At 43.9% G+C, this 20,205-nt stretch overlaps 1 protein-coding gene across 2 annotated transcripts in view; it reads right to left on the bottom strand.

Annotated features, from left to right (window-relative positions):
• The window catches only part of pdgfc (platelet derived growth factor c), a gene marked incomplete at its 5' end in the record, with an annotated part of 56,318 nt that extends 44,734 nt beyond the window's left edge, over positions 1 to 11,584 (bottom strand). For both annotated transcript variants that reach the window (XM_083652081.1, XM_083652082.1), the window contains one exon: positions 11,467 to 11,584. In XM_083652081.1, the coding sequence (XP_083508207.1) occupies positions 11,467 to 11,584 (118 nt within the window). The remainder of the gene's footprint in view (positions 1 to 11,466) is intronic.
• Positions 11,585 to 20,205: the final 8,621 nt, after the last annotated feature.

Genomic DNA, 20,205 nt, shown 5'->3' with positions numbered 1-20,205 from the left:
CTCAATACCTTTCAGCCCTAATCCGAGGGTTATTATTATAGTGTGTCGTCCAAATCAACCCCTGGTCAACTAGATTACATTTTAGCTACTGGCTGTAATTAGCGGCCGGTTTGGCAAAGTGACTAATGAGTGCAACACAGTAAATCATTAGCCTACAAGGCAACCGGTGGTAAGGAGTGTCAGTGTCGGAGCCGCTGCCCCCAGACAGAGGGTGAACCAGTTACTGTATCCCAGCGCTGTTGTAGAATAATCATGTGTTATTGAGAAGCCGCCTTGAGAACCAGGCAGAAAAAGGCAATTTATCTTTGATTTTGTTTACGAGAGATGGGAGATTGCTGCAGTCAGATCCTGCTTGGTGTGCAGACAGCAACACAGACCCACACACACGTATGACGCACAGTTGCTGGAATCGTTCTGGTCACAAGAGCTAATAGCTAATATTCATTTTCATTCCGTTTGGCCCGTAGAAATGGATACCCCCCCGTGGGGAGCCGTATGTAAGCATGCCGCGGCTGAGCGTATCCAGTCTGCACCGAATACCTATTTGTGCTTTGGGAAAAGCCATACATTCTCAAAATAGTATGTGTGATTGGGTTACGCTCTCTGTATGCCAGTGGCATAGCGTGTCGTATATCACGTCTCACCATGTGCGAGGTGACATAATCCAGCTATCACGGGACGGCTCTGCACCGATGATTACTGGGACAGGTGCGTTTTTTATCCCCCCCCCCCCCCCCCCTCCCCCCCTCCAAATGCATTATAGCGTGGGTATTTCACATCTCCATTTAATAGTTTCTGGTCCTTTTCTCACTCTCCTCAGATGGCACATAAACAAGTGGGGGTTTGATTTCCATGGTTCATGCATGCAGTTATGATTTAGGCCTGTGAGTAATTTAAGCAAAAATGAACTGAAAACAAGAAACATTTTCTCCATATAGACCAGAGATGCTCAAAAGTCATTTTTTGCAAGTCCAAGTCAAGTCTCAAGTCTTTGAGGGGCAAGTCCAAATCAAGTCTCAAGTCCCTATGGATGAGCGTTCTATCATCTGCTGCATGTCATCCGGTCTGCTTAGAACACTGCATAGCTAAAACTAAGGACTTCAAAGCATGTACTGTATTATCCTCACTCCTTATCTATTAGAATACAGCAGCAGCATTAGAGATGACATTAGTAGATATTTCCTTAATGTTAATGCACTTATTTTTTTAATTAAACAAAGAAAAATAAGGATTGTTCACAAGTCCCAAACCTTCAAGTCCAAGTCAAGTCTCAAGTCTTTGAGGACGAGTCTCAAGTCAAGTCTCAAGTCTCAAGTCCAAGTCTCAAGTCTCAAGTCCCAGTCCCCATCTCTGATATAGACTCAGAGTGGATGAAGGTTTGAGTTGCAGCTTCATGGTGCAGCACTGTGTGCTACATGAACACGTGCAACAAAAGCCATTAAAGATGTACAGTTAGTTCAGCTATGCATCATGAATAAGAATCAGATAAGCTCCATCCAACCAACCCCAACGTCCCAGTAGCATCTCCAACCTGCAGCATACAGTATGTAGCTGACAGTGTTGCAGTCAAGTATGCATATACAGTATCTCGAGACCGAGTCGAGTCTCGAGTCCCCAGTTTTCAATTCCGAGTCCAAGTCAGAGTCACCAAAGAAGAGTCCGAGTCTCAGATCCCCATTACCTGAGTCCAAGTCTGTGTCCAGAGTTACTGACACACATGCCTGCCCTAGCACAAAAACAATGTCAGCTATTAATATCTTATGCCAAAATTATTAGGGCCTATTACAAACCTACCTATTCAATTAACGAGTCCTAGTCTCCAACTTCCGAGTCCAAATGCATGAATGAGTCTGAGTCTGAGTCCGACTCGTCAGTGCTCAAGTCTAATGTACGCCGAGTCACGAGTCATGAAAATGAGTCGAGTAGGCTGCTACCACACTGGTGGCTAAACTGCAAAACATATCCATGCAACAAATGATTTATTCTTGCATTGAGTCAAGACATCTGACAGACATGATGATATGATGTATAGTCCAGTTCGCTCTAGAGGAGCCTTTCTCCTTGTCAGAGCTGTTGCAGTTTGACAAGGCACAAAAATAAATGACACACTAGTGTTTGACATTGTTACTATTTAGGCTTATTCTCGAGTAAGCACGAATGCTTTGAGGTCCGCAGACCCGCCTGTGGCATATCTTCCTTTTATTTTCATGATATCTGCTGAAACCAGGAATTCATATCTGTAACTGCACTAAGGTGTCAATCGAGGTGTGCTTTTGTAAATTGCATGAGAGCGATCACGCCTCCGTAGCTCTCATCGCTGCCTTCCAAAATTAGCCGTGGCTAATGATAGCGCTTGATAACTGTGAAATGTCTCCGCTGTATCGAATGAATGTCTAGTAGCTCGGTTTCACACACACGAGCAGACCTTCACATCATGAGGGAGAGGAGAGGGAGGAGAAATCTCTTAAGTGAAATCAGATGAGTTTAGTTTATTTGTGAAACAACATCTGACCGTCCAGCTGGTGTCTTACTTGCTATCAAAGCCCTGCATGTTGTTACATTGTCGACACTTGTTTCCTGTGGAATGTTGGGGGACACGAAAAACTGAAACACTATTTTATTGCAATTTAATGAGCAACAGTCCCACAAACAGCTGCCTGAGTGAGATCCCTTTTGGTTCACATATTAAGTCAAAACTGTTACAGCAGAAATGTGCTTCCTTTGTTATCGTGATATTGAAACATTGTGTCACTCCAAATCGGGATGTATTAAGCTAATGGAATGCAATGTGACATTATCATTGCTGTCAGGCTAAAGCCTTGCATCTCCCAAATGTCAACTTTTTCGGGAACTAGGACAACAGCCTTGTTTTTAGCGCGGCGACGATGCATTTTCGACAATGTCTATAAGCCCAAGAGATCAGAGAGTTTTCCCTAACAGAGAGGATCATGTAATCCTACGGAAGCAGAATTCTGAGTTTAAAGTCACAATTCTGACATTCCAAATAGAGTTTCCGCAAACCTCTTCCATATAATGCGTCTGTTGAAGTAAAAAATAACCAAAATTGGAATTACCTACACGGGACACATCATCAGAAAAAATGACATTTGGTGCATTGTTAATGCCCATTGAACCACACGGGGGGCCAGTGCTACTGTACCACCAATTCACCCAGAGAGAAGGAACAACTGGGTCTCTCATAGAAGACCCAGCTGCTCCAGTCTTCAGCACTCATTCTGGGTCAAGCTTCATGTCAGTCAACTGCAAGGTGACGGCCAAGCCCAGCGAATTGGAGGAGAGTCATTACAAGACACTTTGGAATACCTCTCTGATAGGAGGTGATGACATCTGCCAAGCTATGCAGACATGCCCTCCAGAGACGGTAACCAAGGTCAACTCATCACGCTGCCAAGATGTTGTAGTCCAATGGAATTCCAGTTGCCTCGAGGCAGCCAATACCCACAGGAGATGTTCGAGGTCCGTACGAGAGCAGCAGAGCGAGCTGGCAGCGTTTCAATCCTCGCAGGCTCTCCTTGATCCAATTGTGTTATTGATGGAGGCGTCTATTTGAGAGGGGATCCGTTTTTTTTTTTTTAAACCACAGGAATGCTAATCTTCCTGAGATCCCACCTGCCAACATCACTTTCCAGAGCTCCCATCGGTTTCGCGTGACCCACTTCAAAAATATAATATACGATAAGCTGGTTTTTGTTAATAGTCTAAAAGATGTATAGCTTCACGTGCACCGACAGGCTCAGTTTCAAATGCAAAACGTACGTCTTACTAATTGAGCTTTTGATGTGTACAATAGTACAATTCGATGCAGCTCGGAGTATGTGAATGTACACGATTGTGAGGAGAGAAGAAGTTGAAGCATGGCAGTTTCAGAGTCTGTCTATAAACTGCATAATTGCAGCTATGCCGTTGTGAAAATGGCATGTTTTGGTTTGGAGCGAATTCCTCCGTGACCCCTTGGGCCCATGAAAACCTGCTAAGACACTATCTCAGAAATGGGAAGAGAAGCTAACTTTGCCTTTGTGCTAATATAATACAGCTTTTTGGCAGCAAGATGTGAATGTGAGGGGGATGAGCAGAGAAACGTGTGTGGGGAGAAGAACCAGCGTGCAGATCCGAGGCTCTGCTCGTCCTGCAGGGAAAAACAAGGGGAGGGGAGGAAATGATGCTAGCTGCTCCCCAGTGAATGACAGGCATTTGTTCTGACAGTTAATCCTGATTATAGGCAGACATACCCCACCCTTCGTGTCTAGACTGCACCGGGCAGACACTTTCCTCTCCCTGTCAAACTCAATGTTAGCACTCGGGCTATTTACAGTGCCTTGTGTGGAAGGGTTTTAAATGTAGGTTTGTCCCCTCTGGGAGCCTTGGAGGCATGGATGCACCACTCGTTCCACTCTCAATTGCTGGAGTTTCTTTGTTTCATCGTTGATTTTTCGTTTTTATTTCTGCCACATGTGGAGTTTCCTTTGCTCTGTGCCGGTCCGTCAGACTGCACTGTACTCGAGTCACTGTGTGTGCAGAGGCAGCTGCAGCTGATAACATTCATTGAGTTCTTTCCTCTAAGGAAGCTAGATTGCTGTTCTATTTGAGTAATTTCATTTTACAGATAAGCAAACAAGGCGCTATTAAATGATCGAAATGTAATCTGCATCTATTTGGCTTGCGGCGGAAAAGAGGTAATTGTATAATCGTTATGCCTGCTGAGGGCTGATGCAAGAGCTGCTTTTCAAAAGAGGAAATCATATTTACAGTGAAGTGTTGCCAAAGCCAAAGCATGACACCGGCTTAGTGTTGTCGTTTGGAAATACCGCTGCAAAGCTGATGGTGCAAACCCAGCACATTCCACATGCACACACTGGAAATAGTTCAGGAAGGAAGCGGCTTTCTTATTGGGGAACGTGGGAGCAGATGGAGGCGGGACAATGAAACCACTAAAGAGGCTGTAGCTACTGATGAGAATTTGAGAAATTGAAAGAGGAGAAACAAAACAACATCCCGACAGAGAGGCGGTTTCCCATCCATACTGTGTTAGATGCACCTGGTGGCTGTTCAGAACACCCACAGCCTTCTGCTACCGGCCACTGGGGCAGCTTGTGGGTTAAGGGCCTTGCTCAGGGGCACGTCAGTGGGCGCTATAGAGATTACGGAAGTGCATTTATTCAGTCTTCCTGCCCAGCATTTCCCCATTGGATTGGATGATTCAAACTGTAAACTTTCCAGCCTGCTTTCCAGTGCTTCTGTACACTTAGCCATACCAGCCAGCGCACTCCCACAAAATTGTGACATGAGCATCGACTCCGAAATCAAGATTCAAGATTCAAGATTTATTAAGTGTCCCAAAAGGGCAAATTGGATTGCAAAAAGCGTAGTGCAAAGTACATACATAAAAACAAATAAGACAATAAAGACATTATAAAAACAGTCTAGAGCAGCAGTTTAAAGTGCAACACAACCGTTAAAGTGCAAATGACAACAGTAGCAACGATCTAAAGTGCACAGTAGAGATATAAAGTGCATGGTAGCAAAGTGCAGTGTGGCGAGTGAGATTACAAATGCAGATTACATGTTGTGGACGCGAATAGCGTGAAGATTACGTTCCTCCACCGCAAAAGATGATTATGTGACAATAGCTCAAATGGGACACTCTTTTTTTCCCACATGCTTGTTGTGAAAAGGTAATGGTTAAGTTTAGACGAGTAGAACAACTTCACTTAAGCTTAGGTTTTTAAGGTTAGACGTAGACACGCAATTTGGTTATGCTTACCGCAAAGTTTTGGTCATTCTTTAATAAGAAAAACCTCCACGTCAATCTACTGGCTGTGTCCAGTTGTTGTGTCTCTTGTATAAATTCCTTTCCATGCATAGAACATGTTATTTGCATTTTTAGATAGTGCTTTTCGTGCTACTTTCACAGACGTTCGTGACACCGGGCTGCTATGGCGCCCTCCTCTCGCCAACTTCAGGACCGCTCTGACCAAAGCATTCACTGTGACAGTGTCAAGACAATCTGGGAACCCTGAATTTTTTATTCGAAAAATAGGGACAGCCCTACCGTTTTCCCCAGCTTCCTGTACAGCGCGCCTCTCCTGCCACCGTCACTTCCTTTTCCGCGTCCATGCTCCACTGTTGACAGTCTAAATAGCAACTTGCGCCGTGACTTTCCAATAATTTTCCACTGTTGTTGTAAGACGAGTTGACGTCTTCTATGCAGTGTGTTTATGCGTTAACGCTATTAGTGAATAGCCTCAACGGACGCGGAGGCAGGAGAGGAGCGCTGTACAGGAAGCCGGGGTAAACGGTAGGGCTGTCCCAGAGTCTATTTTTCAAATAAAAATAGACTCTAGGTTCCCAGATTGGTGTAAAGAAAACTGTGCCTACGTTGATTTGGCGGGGCAAAGGACAGACTGGGTGACTGTGAAGGGCTTAAACCTGTGACCCAGATCCATTGAAAAGTCACTGGGCTGCTTCGGGGGGGGAGAAGGTACACTCGCTGCCCCAAATGACAAACAGCAGGCAGGCGCTGGCATGCTCTGCTTGCCAAACACAGCACTCCACGTTCAAATAGTGCTGACAGGCAAAACATAGACACTGTTATCCAGGAGTCCCCCACTCTGGAGGTAGATGTTGAGGGGGGGAACCTCTAATTCTGCCAGGAGACATAGACCTGCCTGTGTTCATTGGTGGAGGTGACGGGGAGCTATCCAGAAGGTCCATCCAGCTGCTTATCCTGAAAAACCACATAACTGCAGATTTGGGAATTTTCTATTCCTTAACTTCAATTGAAAGGTTTTCATGGGAATTTATGTGTTTAGTGAGTTTCATGACAGATGGGCCCGCGAAGCCTCTTAAAAAACCATTGTGCAAATTCAAAAATATATTGGCGTCATTCAGAAAATAACAAATCTGTTTTACCTTTCCGAAAAACTTAACTCTCTTCACATATGTGGTTTTTCGCCTGCCAATAGTGATATACTCAGTGTAAAATTGGCCTCCGAGACTCTGGTTCCCACTGAGTTCAGTGAACATTCAAGTCATCCATTTTCTTTGATGGCTTTAATTCAGCCAAGCACACCGGCCGCTCTTGCACTGCCCACTACATTGATTAAGTGCATATTGCTGCGTTCATTTTCAAACGTATCCATCAAAACACAGCTTCTTCTAACTGGAAGCAAGCTTTCCCAGGGAAGCAGCAGGCGCAGGGACACATCTGACCTGTATTAAAGAATGAATGGAGATTCCAAACGTCCTGCTAAGTTTTGTTTCACCGGTTTTACAGCCGTATCGTAATTTCAAATTAAAACTGTAAAGTTAAGTACTATGGAAACCACTTAACACAACAGAGCAGTAACGTGAATGCCAGCTGGCCATGCTGGGAGCTTCCTGCACAGGAGGCGTCTATATAAACCACTTGCGTTGGTCCAGCCAGGAGAAGTTGGGTAACAATTGGCTGACAGGGAGAGACGTTGCTTCCTAACCTGAACAAAAGCCTGCCACGTTGATGGTGGCGATCTTGTACGTATGATTTTAGCTGCGTTTGTGTATGCAACAGAATACTTGTTTCACAAAATTCTGAAGGAAAATGATAATAATAATAATAATACTGTGATGCACATGCGTCACAGTACACCTAACCAGGCCACCCACCCACTCTGCCATTATTAAATTTCCCTCATAAACTGTTTATTTGTCGGCATAATCTGATGAATGCACAATGCACCTCAGTCTCCTCAAACCCCCGTGTATACGTGGAGAACGCCACATTAGCCCCATTGGGCTCGCCTGTGAGGCCTATAAAGCCCACTCCTCCCCCTAATCTGGTCATCTCGAGAGGAACAGCAGCCTCTGTGATGGTTGGCAGATCCAGCACGTTCCTTGCCTTCCTCCAGGGGTGCTGAGGGGGGGTCACATGGGAATATCCACAGGTCATCCGCATCTTCTACAAAGATCTTGGGCCGGATTCCTTCAATAAGACCTGGGGCCTGTGCTTATGGGTGGGCTAGGCTACTGTAGGTGGTGGTGAGAACATGGCCTTCTACGGCAAAGAAAAGCCATGCGGACCACTTAACGGTGAGAAGTGATTTCGAGGGGTGGCCCCTGAGATGCCCTGGTTGATTGGGAAGCTGAGATCTATCTGTCGCTGGAGAGTTACAGCGTGTTATAGCTGGCTGCTCTGCCAGCAACTCACCACCTAATGGAAAAAGACTCTGTAAACATTGTAGACGTGAACAAATGCTATCCCAGTGTAATAGAGAGGCAAAGTGAACGTCACTTCCTGCTTCAGCACTGTACCAGAGATTTTCTTCCGCAATTTATTTTCCCATAGACATTTCGTAAAATGCTTATAAAAATAGTTTTACTTGGTCAAACCAAACGGTTCAGCTATATTTAGAATCGGGAGAGACCATAGAACATTTCACTCAGACCAAAACTAAAGAAAAAACGTAATTTCTTTAAACCCACAACTTTTTAACTTTTTTGTCTGAGTGAAATGTTATGCGATCTCTCCTGTTTCTAAATATATCTGTACCATTTGGTTCGAACAAGTAAAACTATTTCATACGCATTTTAGGAAATGTCTATGGGAAAATAAATGGCGGATGAAAATCTCTGGTACAGTGCTGAAGCAGGAAGTGACGTTCTACTTTGGCTCTCTATGAAACATGCCTAGAGTCCATTGTGTACTAAACTAGAAGACTAAGTGCAGTGCGTGGCTTTATTGTGACATGCGTGATTGTATCTTGTTGGACAGGAGTAGCAATAACATTGATTGTAATGTGAGCTTTCTATATAAACACCTTACTACATCAAGTGGCCAGATAGTTCATAAGAGGGTTTCTCTTAGTAAATGACGCTTGCATTGCCTTTGCACTGTGTGTCACTCAAAAATAATCATGAAATTCTGCATTGAAAGTGAGAGAATATGTGCAGTGGAAAGTGAGGGATGGTGGATAGATGGAGACATGTGCCTTCAACTCCAGTGACCATGGTTCAATTTGCGACTCATGCAAATACTTTTTATACCGCAAATAGAAGTTTTCATTTACAGCAAAAGTTTGTCCTATTAACCATGAACCAAAACCTGTGCAGACACGTGAAAATGCCCTGTCCCAATTTGTGCTATTGTCACATAATCCTTTCATGGTGGAGGAACATAAGCTTCACATTATTTGTGACATTGTTTTTGCCTGTTTTGTCCAGATCCTTTATACTCAGAGTTTCAGAGTATCATATAGTGTCAGAGCCACCTCTTGCCAAGTTTAACACGACCAGGGGCCGGAACTCTCTAGCCAGGCAACTACAGTACTACTGAACGTGCCAGACAGGTCCTCCAGAGATCAATATCAAATGGTCTCACAGCATCAGCAATCAAGAGCACCAGAACAGTGAGGACTCAGACACCCGAGTCCAAAGGTTACCGCCCGCCAGGCCAGCGTACTTCTCAGCCATCTGACCGATGTTTTAAAGAGTTATTTGACCGTTTAACATGCCCACACCCAACCCCCCCACACACACACCCCCTCTCTCTCTCTTCTCATCTCTTCTTTTCTCTCCTCTCCTCTTCTCTTCGCTCCTCCCCTCTCTTCCCCGTTGTTTTCCTTTCTCGGCCGTCCTGATTAAACCTGGATATCCCGGCGGGAGGCTCTGATTTCCCGGCCCCCCCTGTGGCTGAAGTCAGAGCTGCATGTCCTCACACAGGGCCAAGCCCACCGGCTACAGCGAGCTGAGTGCTGAATGTGGCATGACCAGTAATACTGTCGATACGTCTTCACTTTTCTACTGGATTATATGTCAGTGGCTCTCAAAGTGGGGTCCGGGGACCCCCAGGAGTCCTTGAGGGGGTTCCAGGGGGTCTCAATAAAAAAAGGGGGATCATTTATTTTCACTATAATTCCATCCATAAGTAACACAATGACAGAATGTATGACTATTTTGGTCATGGGTTTCATACACGTTCTGTAGTAAGTAATCTAAAACCAAAACTCTTATCAGATGGGGGACCCTGGATCTGATCAAATCAGGGTCTGTGGTCTAATTTGTGTCAGTTTAGGGGTCCTTGACATTAACAATTTTGAGAAGCACTATTCTATGTGATATGCTGTCTGTCCTTTTAAATTACATTGTGTGCTCATCTGAAACTCTCTAAACTGTTCATGTCTGTGTACCCATGTTACCAAGACACATTTTGGACCATTTATTGTGCTTGGCTATTAAAATAACTGATTCTGATTGTAACAATCTCTTAGGGTTGCTCTTTTATAGAGGAGGAATGAAGCTGAAGCTGAGCCAATACCAATAGAACAATACAAAGAGCAGTCCGGGAGCCACTTATGCTGCTATGAGGTGCCAATTACTAATTATCACGCAACACTGAACCGAACCTTCAACCCAAATTTCACCTATAGATCCCGGATCCGAAAAAAAGTATAAGCTCATTTTGCGCAAGAGCTTTAGGTGCCCTCTGTCATCAGCTCTCTCAACAGACTGCTTCAACACCATGGACTACTTTGTAGTGCCAATCTGTCTCCATGTCTGTGTAGCCTATACTCTGCAAACTGTTAATGTGGTATTGCATTCCATATTACTTTAATGTTTCCATATGAAGGCAGTGAAAACAGTGTGCAGCTAAAAAAAGAACTCTGCTTGTAGTTTGTCACATTTACAGTCTAATTATAAGCCAACAGTCGCCTTAATGGCTGCAATAAAGACATCTTGAAAACCATTAATGCAAACCTAATAAACTGTTAATTAAGAAAAAAGCAATAAGAGCACAGATCGGTGGATCAAAGGCATATGAATAAATTACATAAGTTGCTGTTCATTATAGGCTATAGAGGGGTCGCATGCAGCCTACTACAGACACATACACACACACACGCCTTACTTACAATAACAAACAGCTTGATTGCCAAATTGCCCATGTTGCCAAGAAATCATTTGCAGGCAATTATTTACTTAGCACTGTACAACTTGTGTCAGGGACACCATATACTTTCTCTTTGACTATCTGGGGATGGGCCACTGAGAAAAAACATTTTCTGAACTCGATAGTGCAATTCAGCAGAGTTCAGAGGGTAAGCAAATTACATCGCCCGGAGCGCCTACTGCTGCATGAATGGAGCCTTTTTATGATCATAGGGAGAAACTTCTCCCGGGGGACATGGAATTTCAGAGGGTTTTCCCCCTTAAACATACACGGGTACACTTTAAAGGTAAAAAAGGTAATTTCCACTTCCTATCTGGATAATGCTGTTTGAACTGAATAAAACGCTCTCATTCATTGCAGTTTAAACTCAAGCAAGATGTGTGTGTTTCCCCCCCTTTTCTTCAGAGGTTTGAGCCCTGAAAGAATAAACAATGCGTGGATGGGGGATGTATAAAGAAATTCCCAAGCAAGTTCAACATTAGCTATAGGCTTAAATGTATAGAGCACATTGAAGTGTCACTCACCGTTCTGCTCCTTTAACGTGACACTTGGATGGTGAAATTTGCTGATATGACTTGATTCAGCTCCCGAGCCATATTGTTGGAGAAGCGATGCAAGAAGGAATACTAATGGAAGGATCATTTGGATTAGCGGTGGTCGGCGATCACAAAGCGCTGTAGACGGGATGTTTTGTATCACCACGCACACTCGTCGTTTAGAGGACACCAGTGCTGCTTTGGACACATTTGTAGAGGATAAACGCTGAGTAGAATCCACATAATCTTAATCATGGGTTTAGTCCTTTCAAAGAAAGTATTAAAGAGTAAAAAAAAATCTCCCTAAATCAAGCCAAAATCCTTCCCGGCAAAAAAAAAAAAAAAAGTTCCAGACCCGCCCGCCGCCGCTGCGCGCCCCGGTGTTTTGGATGCAAGTGCGCACCTGTTGGTCTATGAAAAAGTTGTGTACAAAGTTTGGTTCTGTGCCCTCTTATGGTCCTGGTGGATGTAGTTGCAGAGTTATCCTGTCAGGTGCACTGCAGGCATATCACCATGGTACGAAATCGTTAGAAAATGCACAAACTCATTTTTTGGGGGGCTAAACAAGCGTGCGTCCACGGTGCGTAACTTCTGGGCTCCTCGTCTGAAAAATCCCCGCAGATCTTGAGGCATTAGGGGAAAGCCTCAGAAAAGCAGGCGGCAAGAGTCCACACAGGCAACCCGATACAGTGTGCACAGAGAGAGAGAGAAGTAATGTGGAACACCGAGATCACTTCTGCTGTCCGGCGAGGTCTTGGCTCATAACTTGGTGCAGACTGAGATAAAACGTGGCTGAAGCTGAGACGGGGCTGGGTTTTTGGAAACTGCCAACTGACGGCACAACAGGTGCTATACATATAAAGTCCAACTTCCCAGCCGAGCCGAGGAAACTCCCCGGGATGTTAACTATTCCACTGCTGCTGCTGCCTGGTCCAGGGAGGGCGGAATGCTTTGCTCACTGGTTTGCACACTGAAGACAATTCCAATTATAGACCCTTTTCACGGGGGCCATTTTGTGTCTAAAAGGCAGGGTAAACACAGGTGCAAGCAAAGCAGTAATGAGGCTTTCCAACTTCCATGGTTGGAATTTGGAAAGCCTCATTAGTGTGTTGCTTGCACCTGTGTTTACCCTGCCTTTTCGACACACAAGGGCCCCCGTGAAAAGGGTAAGCAACTAAAGCAAGGCAGTTTGTTTTCACAGGAGTTCTCCAGTGTCTTGATCTCTTGAAGGCAGAATAAGGAGGCTCTATCGAGGAAAGGTGAGATTTTTGGATTGCAGGTCAATAACTTGTTGAGATGGACCCCCCCCCCCCCCAGTGATTGTCACACAGCGGAATAAAACCAGCTTTTAAACTAGTCTGAATGCAAATTTTGCCTAATGTCGCCTATAGTGAAAAAGTTTATTCATGTTCTTTTCTGAATTTGCCTATTTGGGTTAAGAAATCACAATGTAAATACATAGGCATACATCATTTGCTACTGTATGCCATTTCCCCCCACTGTTTTGGTGTTCATACATCATCTTTTATACAACTGTTTCTACTGAACTACAGAATTGTGGCCATTGTGGCCCAGACGCATTCCTTAACCAAACCATCATGACCCAACTCATTAACAGCACAGAGATGATATAGTTCATATTCAATCAGAGGCTTCATAAATCATCATAACCATCATTTTTCCAAAAGGGAAATTTACATAAGACAAAATGTGCCAGTAAAGCTTGTGTTAACCGCAAACCCTGCTGTGTGGCTGATTGCTTAAATACCTCCCATTCATTTTCCCCATAGAGAGATGAAAGATAAATGTGGACACCCTTATTTGGGCAAAAGATTTTCACCATGGCATGTTGTGCGTTATGCTTAAACGTTTCTGTGGAAGGAAATGTTTAAGGGCTTCTCAATTTGTCATATCAAAGCAGAGACACCGCTTGGAACAATACTCCCTCCTGTTCCCAATTTCCTTTCTCCGAGGCACACTGTTGTACCTCATCAACTGCGTTTCATGTGGTTCCTCCCATCCCATTGTTGGCAAAACGCACCAGTGTCTCCCCCCACTGTACGGCAAGTCTGCTGCAGCACACAGACACAACAATCAAAGCGAGCCGGAGACATATTGAACCCATTGAGCCAGACACATGATGCAATGCCCGAGCAATTTACCCCCGGTCTGTCTCACATAGCTCAGAAACTACCACCTCAAAGAAAGTGCACAGCGATGATGTCTCCAGCATCAAGGTATAAAGGGGCTGGTTATGGTTTTAATCAGAGGTAATGGCAGAGAAAGGGAACGCAGTGATACAGTCATTTCATATGTGTGTTGCCCCCATGGAGAGAGGGCCAGATAGAGGTCCTCTTGTGCCTGTTGCAAAGGGCCAAGGCCCTTTGTGTAAAGGAGAGTATCACATTCCAACCCTGCGAAGGCCTGCAGCAGATGTCAGCACTTCACATTGTGGAATCTCTCTCTCTCTCTCTCACACACACACACACACACACACACACACACACACACACACACCCACACGCACGCACACACACACACACACACACACACAGACACGAACGCACACACACACACACACACACACACACACAGACGCAGACACAGACACACGCACACGCACGCACACGCACACGCACACGCACACGCACACGCACACACACACACACACACACACACACACACACACACACACACACACACACACACATACACACACACACACACACACACACACACACTCACCCCTTGAGGTTTTGTCTGTAAAAGCGGAGTATTTTGTCTCGCTGTCCACATTTGATTGCTGCTTCCAAGGTGGTCTTGTGAAATACGGAGGCTTTGATACAAAGATATATAATAAACAGAGGAAATTAGAAACAAGAGGGACCGCTTGGGTCACGGTGAACACACAGAGGCATGCCTGCCAGCCTGGCCAGGAGGGGGGGGGGGGGGCTCTCTCCACTCTGTCCGCCGAGCGGGCCTGACATGGAAATGTATACGATGGGGAACTCTCAGTTAAATCCCATTAGACTTGCTTGTCTTTTTTGGGGACGCATTACTGCCAAACAAACAAATGCACCCGCTCTCTATCAGTTTGTACGACACAACGCATAGTGCCAAACAAACAAATGCACCCGCTCCCTATCAGTCTGTACGACAAAACGCATACTGCCAAACAAACAAATGCACCCGCTCCCTATCAGTCTGTATGACACAACGCATTTGTCACGGCGTCTGTGAAACACCAGATTTGCCCCAGGTGAAATATATATATATATATATATATATATATTTATATATATATATATATATATATATATATATATATATATATATATATATAGCACCTTGAAGAAAGAGGAGGTCGGCCTTCTGAGACGGCTTCATTATGGTAAAACCTCCTGTGGCAGCAGCTTTGTTGTGTTGTCCTGTAAGCTATGGTGGAGTTATTTGAGTGAAGCGCTTTATTATAGGTGGGAGATGTGCCAGCAGAGGCATTAAAAACTCATCAATCACTCTTCAAGGAGTTTATGACAAATTGAAATATTTTACAGCCATTGTTATTATGGTCTCTGATGAGTTCTTAACAGACACAGATGCAAGGTCATGCTAGTATAGGCTAGTCTAAGATTGATTGGCTTGACCTATTGTCCGCCATTAATGGGATACACTGCTATACATGTATGAGTGATGTCACGTTGTATTGGTGTTACTGTATCTATGATGCATTGAGCTCATATCCTCCAGTGGGATCTGTGAGAGGGTTGCATCATGGTGATTATAGTATTTGCCCCTGGATTGCAGTGCTGTTTGGCTTTGAAACCAGAGCCCCCTGGTGGTGCCCCTCAAAGCTGCAGCCAAGTCTTTGGTCCATCAGCATTCATTTTGTGATGCCACGGGCATAGTGGCGAATGTTTCAATACAGATAAAAGTTCCAACACTCGTTCTAAAACAATGCTTGTTTTAGTTCCTGCCTTCAGCAGAGTAAACTATTTAATATTAGAATATAATTAGACAAGACATAGGCTAATTAATTTCGCCTGGAAAAACATCCATAAAGCAAAATTGAGATTATAAGAATCCCACATTTTGATGCTTTTCAATAACCTTTTTTTTATACCTTTGAATACTCAAAAAATGTATATCCATACCAAAAATTAGTACAGGTAGGCCATGGGGCTCATAATTTGGCTTGTACATGATCCTGTACACCATGCAATCATCTTAGTAAATCTGCTGGTATTTCATTCTCAGATAGGGTTGGAAACAAAAAGGCTCCATTCAGAAATGAATTCGACATTTATTTTCGTTGCTGGTAATCTGGGGATTTAAACTTGATCTACTGCTGCACACTGTTGTACTAAATGCAAGTTGCTCTAGATAAGGGTGTCAGCTAAATGCCTGGAATCTGAATAAAGGGGAAATAGGAGGAAAACATTTCAACTTGCTGCTTAGTGCTTGCCAACAGTCTGTGAAAATCATCTGCTCCTTGTGCTACCAGCTATTCAAACCTTTAGGTAATTAAGGTTCAACAACATTTACAGTTGCTCTGAGACTTGAATCTTTAAATTAGTTTTAATCCCAAAGTTAATCTAGTAAAACAGAGGATGTGCTATTGGGTCGCGGCTGCAGAGATCTTTGAAATATACAAAAAAGTGGGTTGGGAGCGAGAGCAAATATGGGAATGTGTCTGGGATAATGGATCACCCATCTTTACTTGGAATCTGTAACAATCTTCCCGTCGCCGAGCATAAATGCTGCTCAAATATTTGCCTTCACATCACTGATTGAGGTGTAGCCAAAAGTGCAGCACGGTTAAAAGTTTCAGTCCACAGAGAGTTAAAAGTTTCAGCACACAGAGAGTTAAATGTTTCAGCCCACAGAGAGTTAAAAGTTTCAGCACACAGAGAGTTAAAAGTTTCAGCCCACAGAGAGTTAAAAGTTTCAGCCCACAGAGTTAAAAGTTTCAGCACACAGAGAGTTAAAAGTTTCAGCACAGAGAGATAAACGTTTCAGCACACAGAGTTAAAAGTTTCAGCACACAGAGTTAAAAGTTTCAGCACACAGAGAGTTAAAAGTTTCAGCCCACAGAGAGTTAAAAGTTTCAGCACACAGAGAGTTAAAAGTTTCAGCCCACAGAGAGTTAAAAGTTTCAGCACACAGAGAGTTAAAAGTTTCAGCACACAGAGAGTTAAAAGTTTCAGCCCACAGAGAGTTAAAAGTTTCAGCACACAGAGAGTTAAAAGTTTCAGTCCACAGAGAGTTAAAAGTTTCAGCCCACAGATAGCTGAGCAGCACAACCAGTTTCTACCCCGAGAAATGGATGCAGGACTTCACTTCACAAAAGAAATTAAGCACAGAATTAGTGCAATTCACTAATACCCTTAAGAGCCACATTTAGAGTAAAAAAACAAACAAAACAAAACAAGTTTAAATCTACTGTAGACCAGTCACAACTGAACTCAGTGCCATGCTCTAACCATTGAGCTCCAGCTGGTTTACTTTTCCCAATACATTTTGCTACATTCAGTCGCTCACCACAGAAGCTGGATTGCATTCAAGTCAAATTCAATAGTGTTTGTTATTGTGACACTGCCCGGCCCACATTAGCCCTACCAGTTATACCAGTTTTGAATTTAATTGGGTTTTATTCTATTCTATACCTAACAAATCTCAAGAATGCTGAACTGATTGTAGAATCTGAAGTGCTACACTATTATTGTTTAAGCAAATATAGCCTTCAATTTGCAAAGAAGAAGAAACAAAGAAAGTTCAGTAATAACCTGTAACACTTTTAAGTGGTAGACATCTTGTTTATGCTAGACATCTCATTTAGCAATAAAACTCTTGTTCCTGGAGGATTTCTCTCCCTATTGCCAAACTACCAAACAGTCCAACAACATCTTGTTCTCATAGTGTTCTGGCCCGATGCCTCCATCATAATCTTGTTGTTTTACTTACTAAGCATCTTATGACTGGGAAGACTCACTGCCCATTATGCCAATACATTCATTTAACGATCCAGTGTTCAAATCCTCTCTACACTGCCAAACGTCATCAATATAATACAGTAGCCTGGCACTGTGCACTGATTCATTGTGTTTGAAAATAAGCCTGCCGTTCTAAATGGCCTGCATTTATATAGCACTTTGATCCAAAGCGCTTTACAATGAGTATAGGTACAGTCACCCATTCACACACACAAGCTACCATGCAGGGTGCTGGCACAGCCATCGGGAGCAAATTGGGGTTCAGTGTCTTGCCCAAGGCCACTTCAACCTGAGGACTGGAGGAGTCGGGGATCAAACCCCCGATCTCTTTTATCCAAAGCAATTAGTGGATGACCCACTCTACCTCCTGAGCTACAGCCACCCCAACTCTAGCATGTGGCTATTCTGTGTGTGTGTGTGTGTGTGTGTGTGTGTGTGTGTGTGTGTTTCTGTGTGTGTGTGTGTGTGTGTGTGTGTGTGTGTGTGTGTGTGTGTGTGTGTGTGTGTGTGTGTGTGTGTGTGTGTGTGTGTGCATGTGTGTGCATGTGCGTGCATGCGTACTGTATGCAGAGTGGTAGGGGGAGTACTGAAAATCTATTCTCAAGTAAAACTACAATTACTCCCATAAAAAAAGGACTCAAGTGAAAATTATGATTTGAAAAACAATTTGACAAAAATATACTCGAGTAAAGATTATAAATACAGTTGAATAAAAGCAACATGAAAAGTACCCGTTGCTTTAAAATAGCATGTGTGTTAGCTACTTGTCCCTCTTTACGACCCGCCCCTGTGTGTGTATGATTTGTTTGTTTACGGTGGAGATGGGAGACACGATAGACAGATGGGAGAGAGCGATGTGATCAATGGTTAAAGAGAGAACTCAGCAACTACAATGGCTGTTTACTGTTGTGCTGTAATGAGGCTGTCTGGGAAGAACAGACAGGATCCTCTTATAGCCCGCAGCCTTTCGTTCTTCTTCTGCATCTTTCTTCTGGTTTCTTTTCCCGTGAGAATGTCACTGATTCAGTTTGGATGCATATTATGACTCCAGTGTCACAAACTGAAGACCAGCTGACAGCATTATCCTAAAGATACCATCAGCTTTTGCAAATCCCCTCATTCTAGTCGCATTTCTGTCCATCTCCACCCGTCATTCTTTCCATTAAAGCTTTGTTCCCTTTGGCAGCCTCCTAACCAATATGTGCTAAGCGCTTCTTCCTCTCCTGGCTGTTTATCACTGATCTCCAAGCAGCTTCTCTCTGTTCACTTCAAGGCTTGCCCATGACTTCTGTAGAAAAGAAAAGAAAATAGAGACCATCTTGCGATCACACCAGCCGCGACTATAGGGATGGCTATCGTTTAGTATTTTTTCCGATACCGGTCCTAAAACGATACTTTTAAAATGTTACTGCATACGGTGCCTGAACCAATAGGCTATTTCTTCTTTTTTTTTCAAATCTTAAAGTCGATTTGATGATAGAATGTTCATTATTACAACTATAAGAGACTTGAGACTTGACTTGGTTGTGACCAAAGACTTGAGACTTGACTCTATAGGTCAAAGACTTGAGACTTGACTCTAGGTCAAAGACTTCAGACTTGACTCTAGGTGAAAGACTTCAGACTTGACTCTAGGTCAAAGACTTCAGACTTGACTAGACTTGCAAAAAATGACTTGTGAGTATCTCTGTCGTGCAGCGCAAGTTTCGGAGCACCGGAGGGCGGATAGCTCACTCAGTAGCAAGCATGGCACCGAAATGAATTAAATCTGCTTTGCAATTCGGTCCGGTGTACCGGTCGTAAATGTACCGGACACATAAAGGGACCGGCTTTTGGTACCCAATCCTCGGTGCGATGCCCGTGACTTAAAACAAATGTGGTCCAGGGCCGTAAAGTGTGTGTGTGTGTGTGTGTGTGTGTGTGTGTGTGTGTGTGTGTGTGTGTGTGTGTGTGTGTGTACTTGATGTAAAGTTTCGTGACTGCATCTTGCATGGTTCTTGACGCTATCACGTTTACAAAATCTGTCCAAAATCTGTCCACAGGCAGACAGACGCCTGGCAAAGTACTCAAAACAGCTTCTGTGGTAGTTCCAGTTCCCACTATACAAAAGGTGTCTCCAGGCTCACTAGGTAAAAAAAACAACACTGGCCAAGTTGCCAAATCTGTCGCGGCTGGTAAAAAAATTAATAAGCACGCAGTACAACACGGTACTTCTTCCACTTTAAAGAACTTTATTTTCATTAGAATGAGAAAATGTGTCAACACACATTCCCCTCCTTTACTGATAGCAGAACCCAGGCCTGCGTGCCAGATATAATACCACAGCAGATTGGCTCAAAGCAGGCTGACATGTTTCTGGAATGGCACAGGGGTGTCCATCAGACACCTGGCACCCAGCCAGGCATTGAACGTTTTTTTCTCTCTCCCAACAACACAAAAGGATCCTTGTGCTCCGGTGCCTGCCTTCTTGATTGTAACACCGGGGCCGTGCACTCTGATAGAAATCATTAATCTCCATGCATATGGTGTCAATTAATTTGTATGTGCAAATGGAATGCCCTGTCAATCTAAATTATACCACGGGGAGTAATATGAAAAGGCCCGCCCAAGTTGTTTGACGTGCGGCGAGGAATGAGATATGGATCAGAACCCTGGGATAAATCAGCTCTGCGAGTTCTGCACTGGATTTCATTTTCACCGAGAGGAACAATAGAGCAGGGCAGTCCACTTCCTGCTC

The sequence above is a fragment of the Poromitra crassiceps genome, assembly GCF_964638095.1.
Source record: "Poromitra crassiceps genome assembly, chromosome: 15".
Lineage (NCBI taxonomy): Eukaryota > Metazoa > Chordata > Actinopteri > Beryciformes > Melamphaidae > Poromitra > Poromitra crassiceps.
Note: the sequence above shows the minus strand (reverse complement) of the source record. Positions and strands in the feature narration are given on the sequence as shown.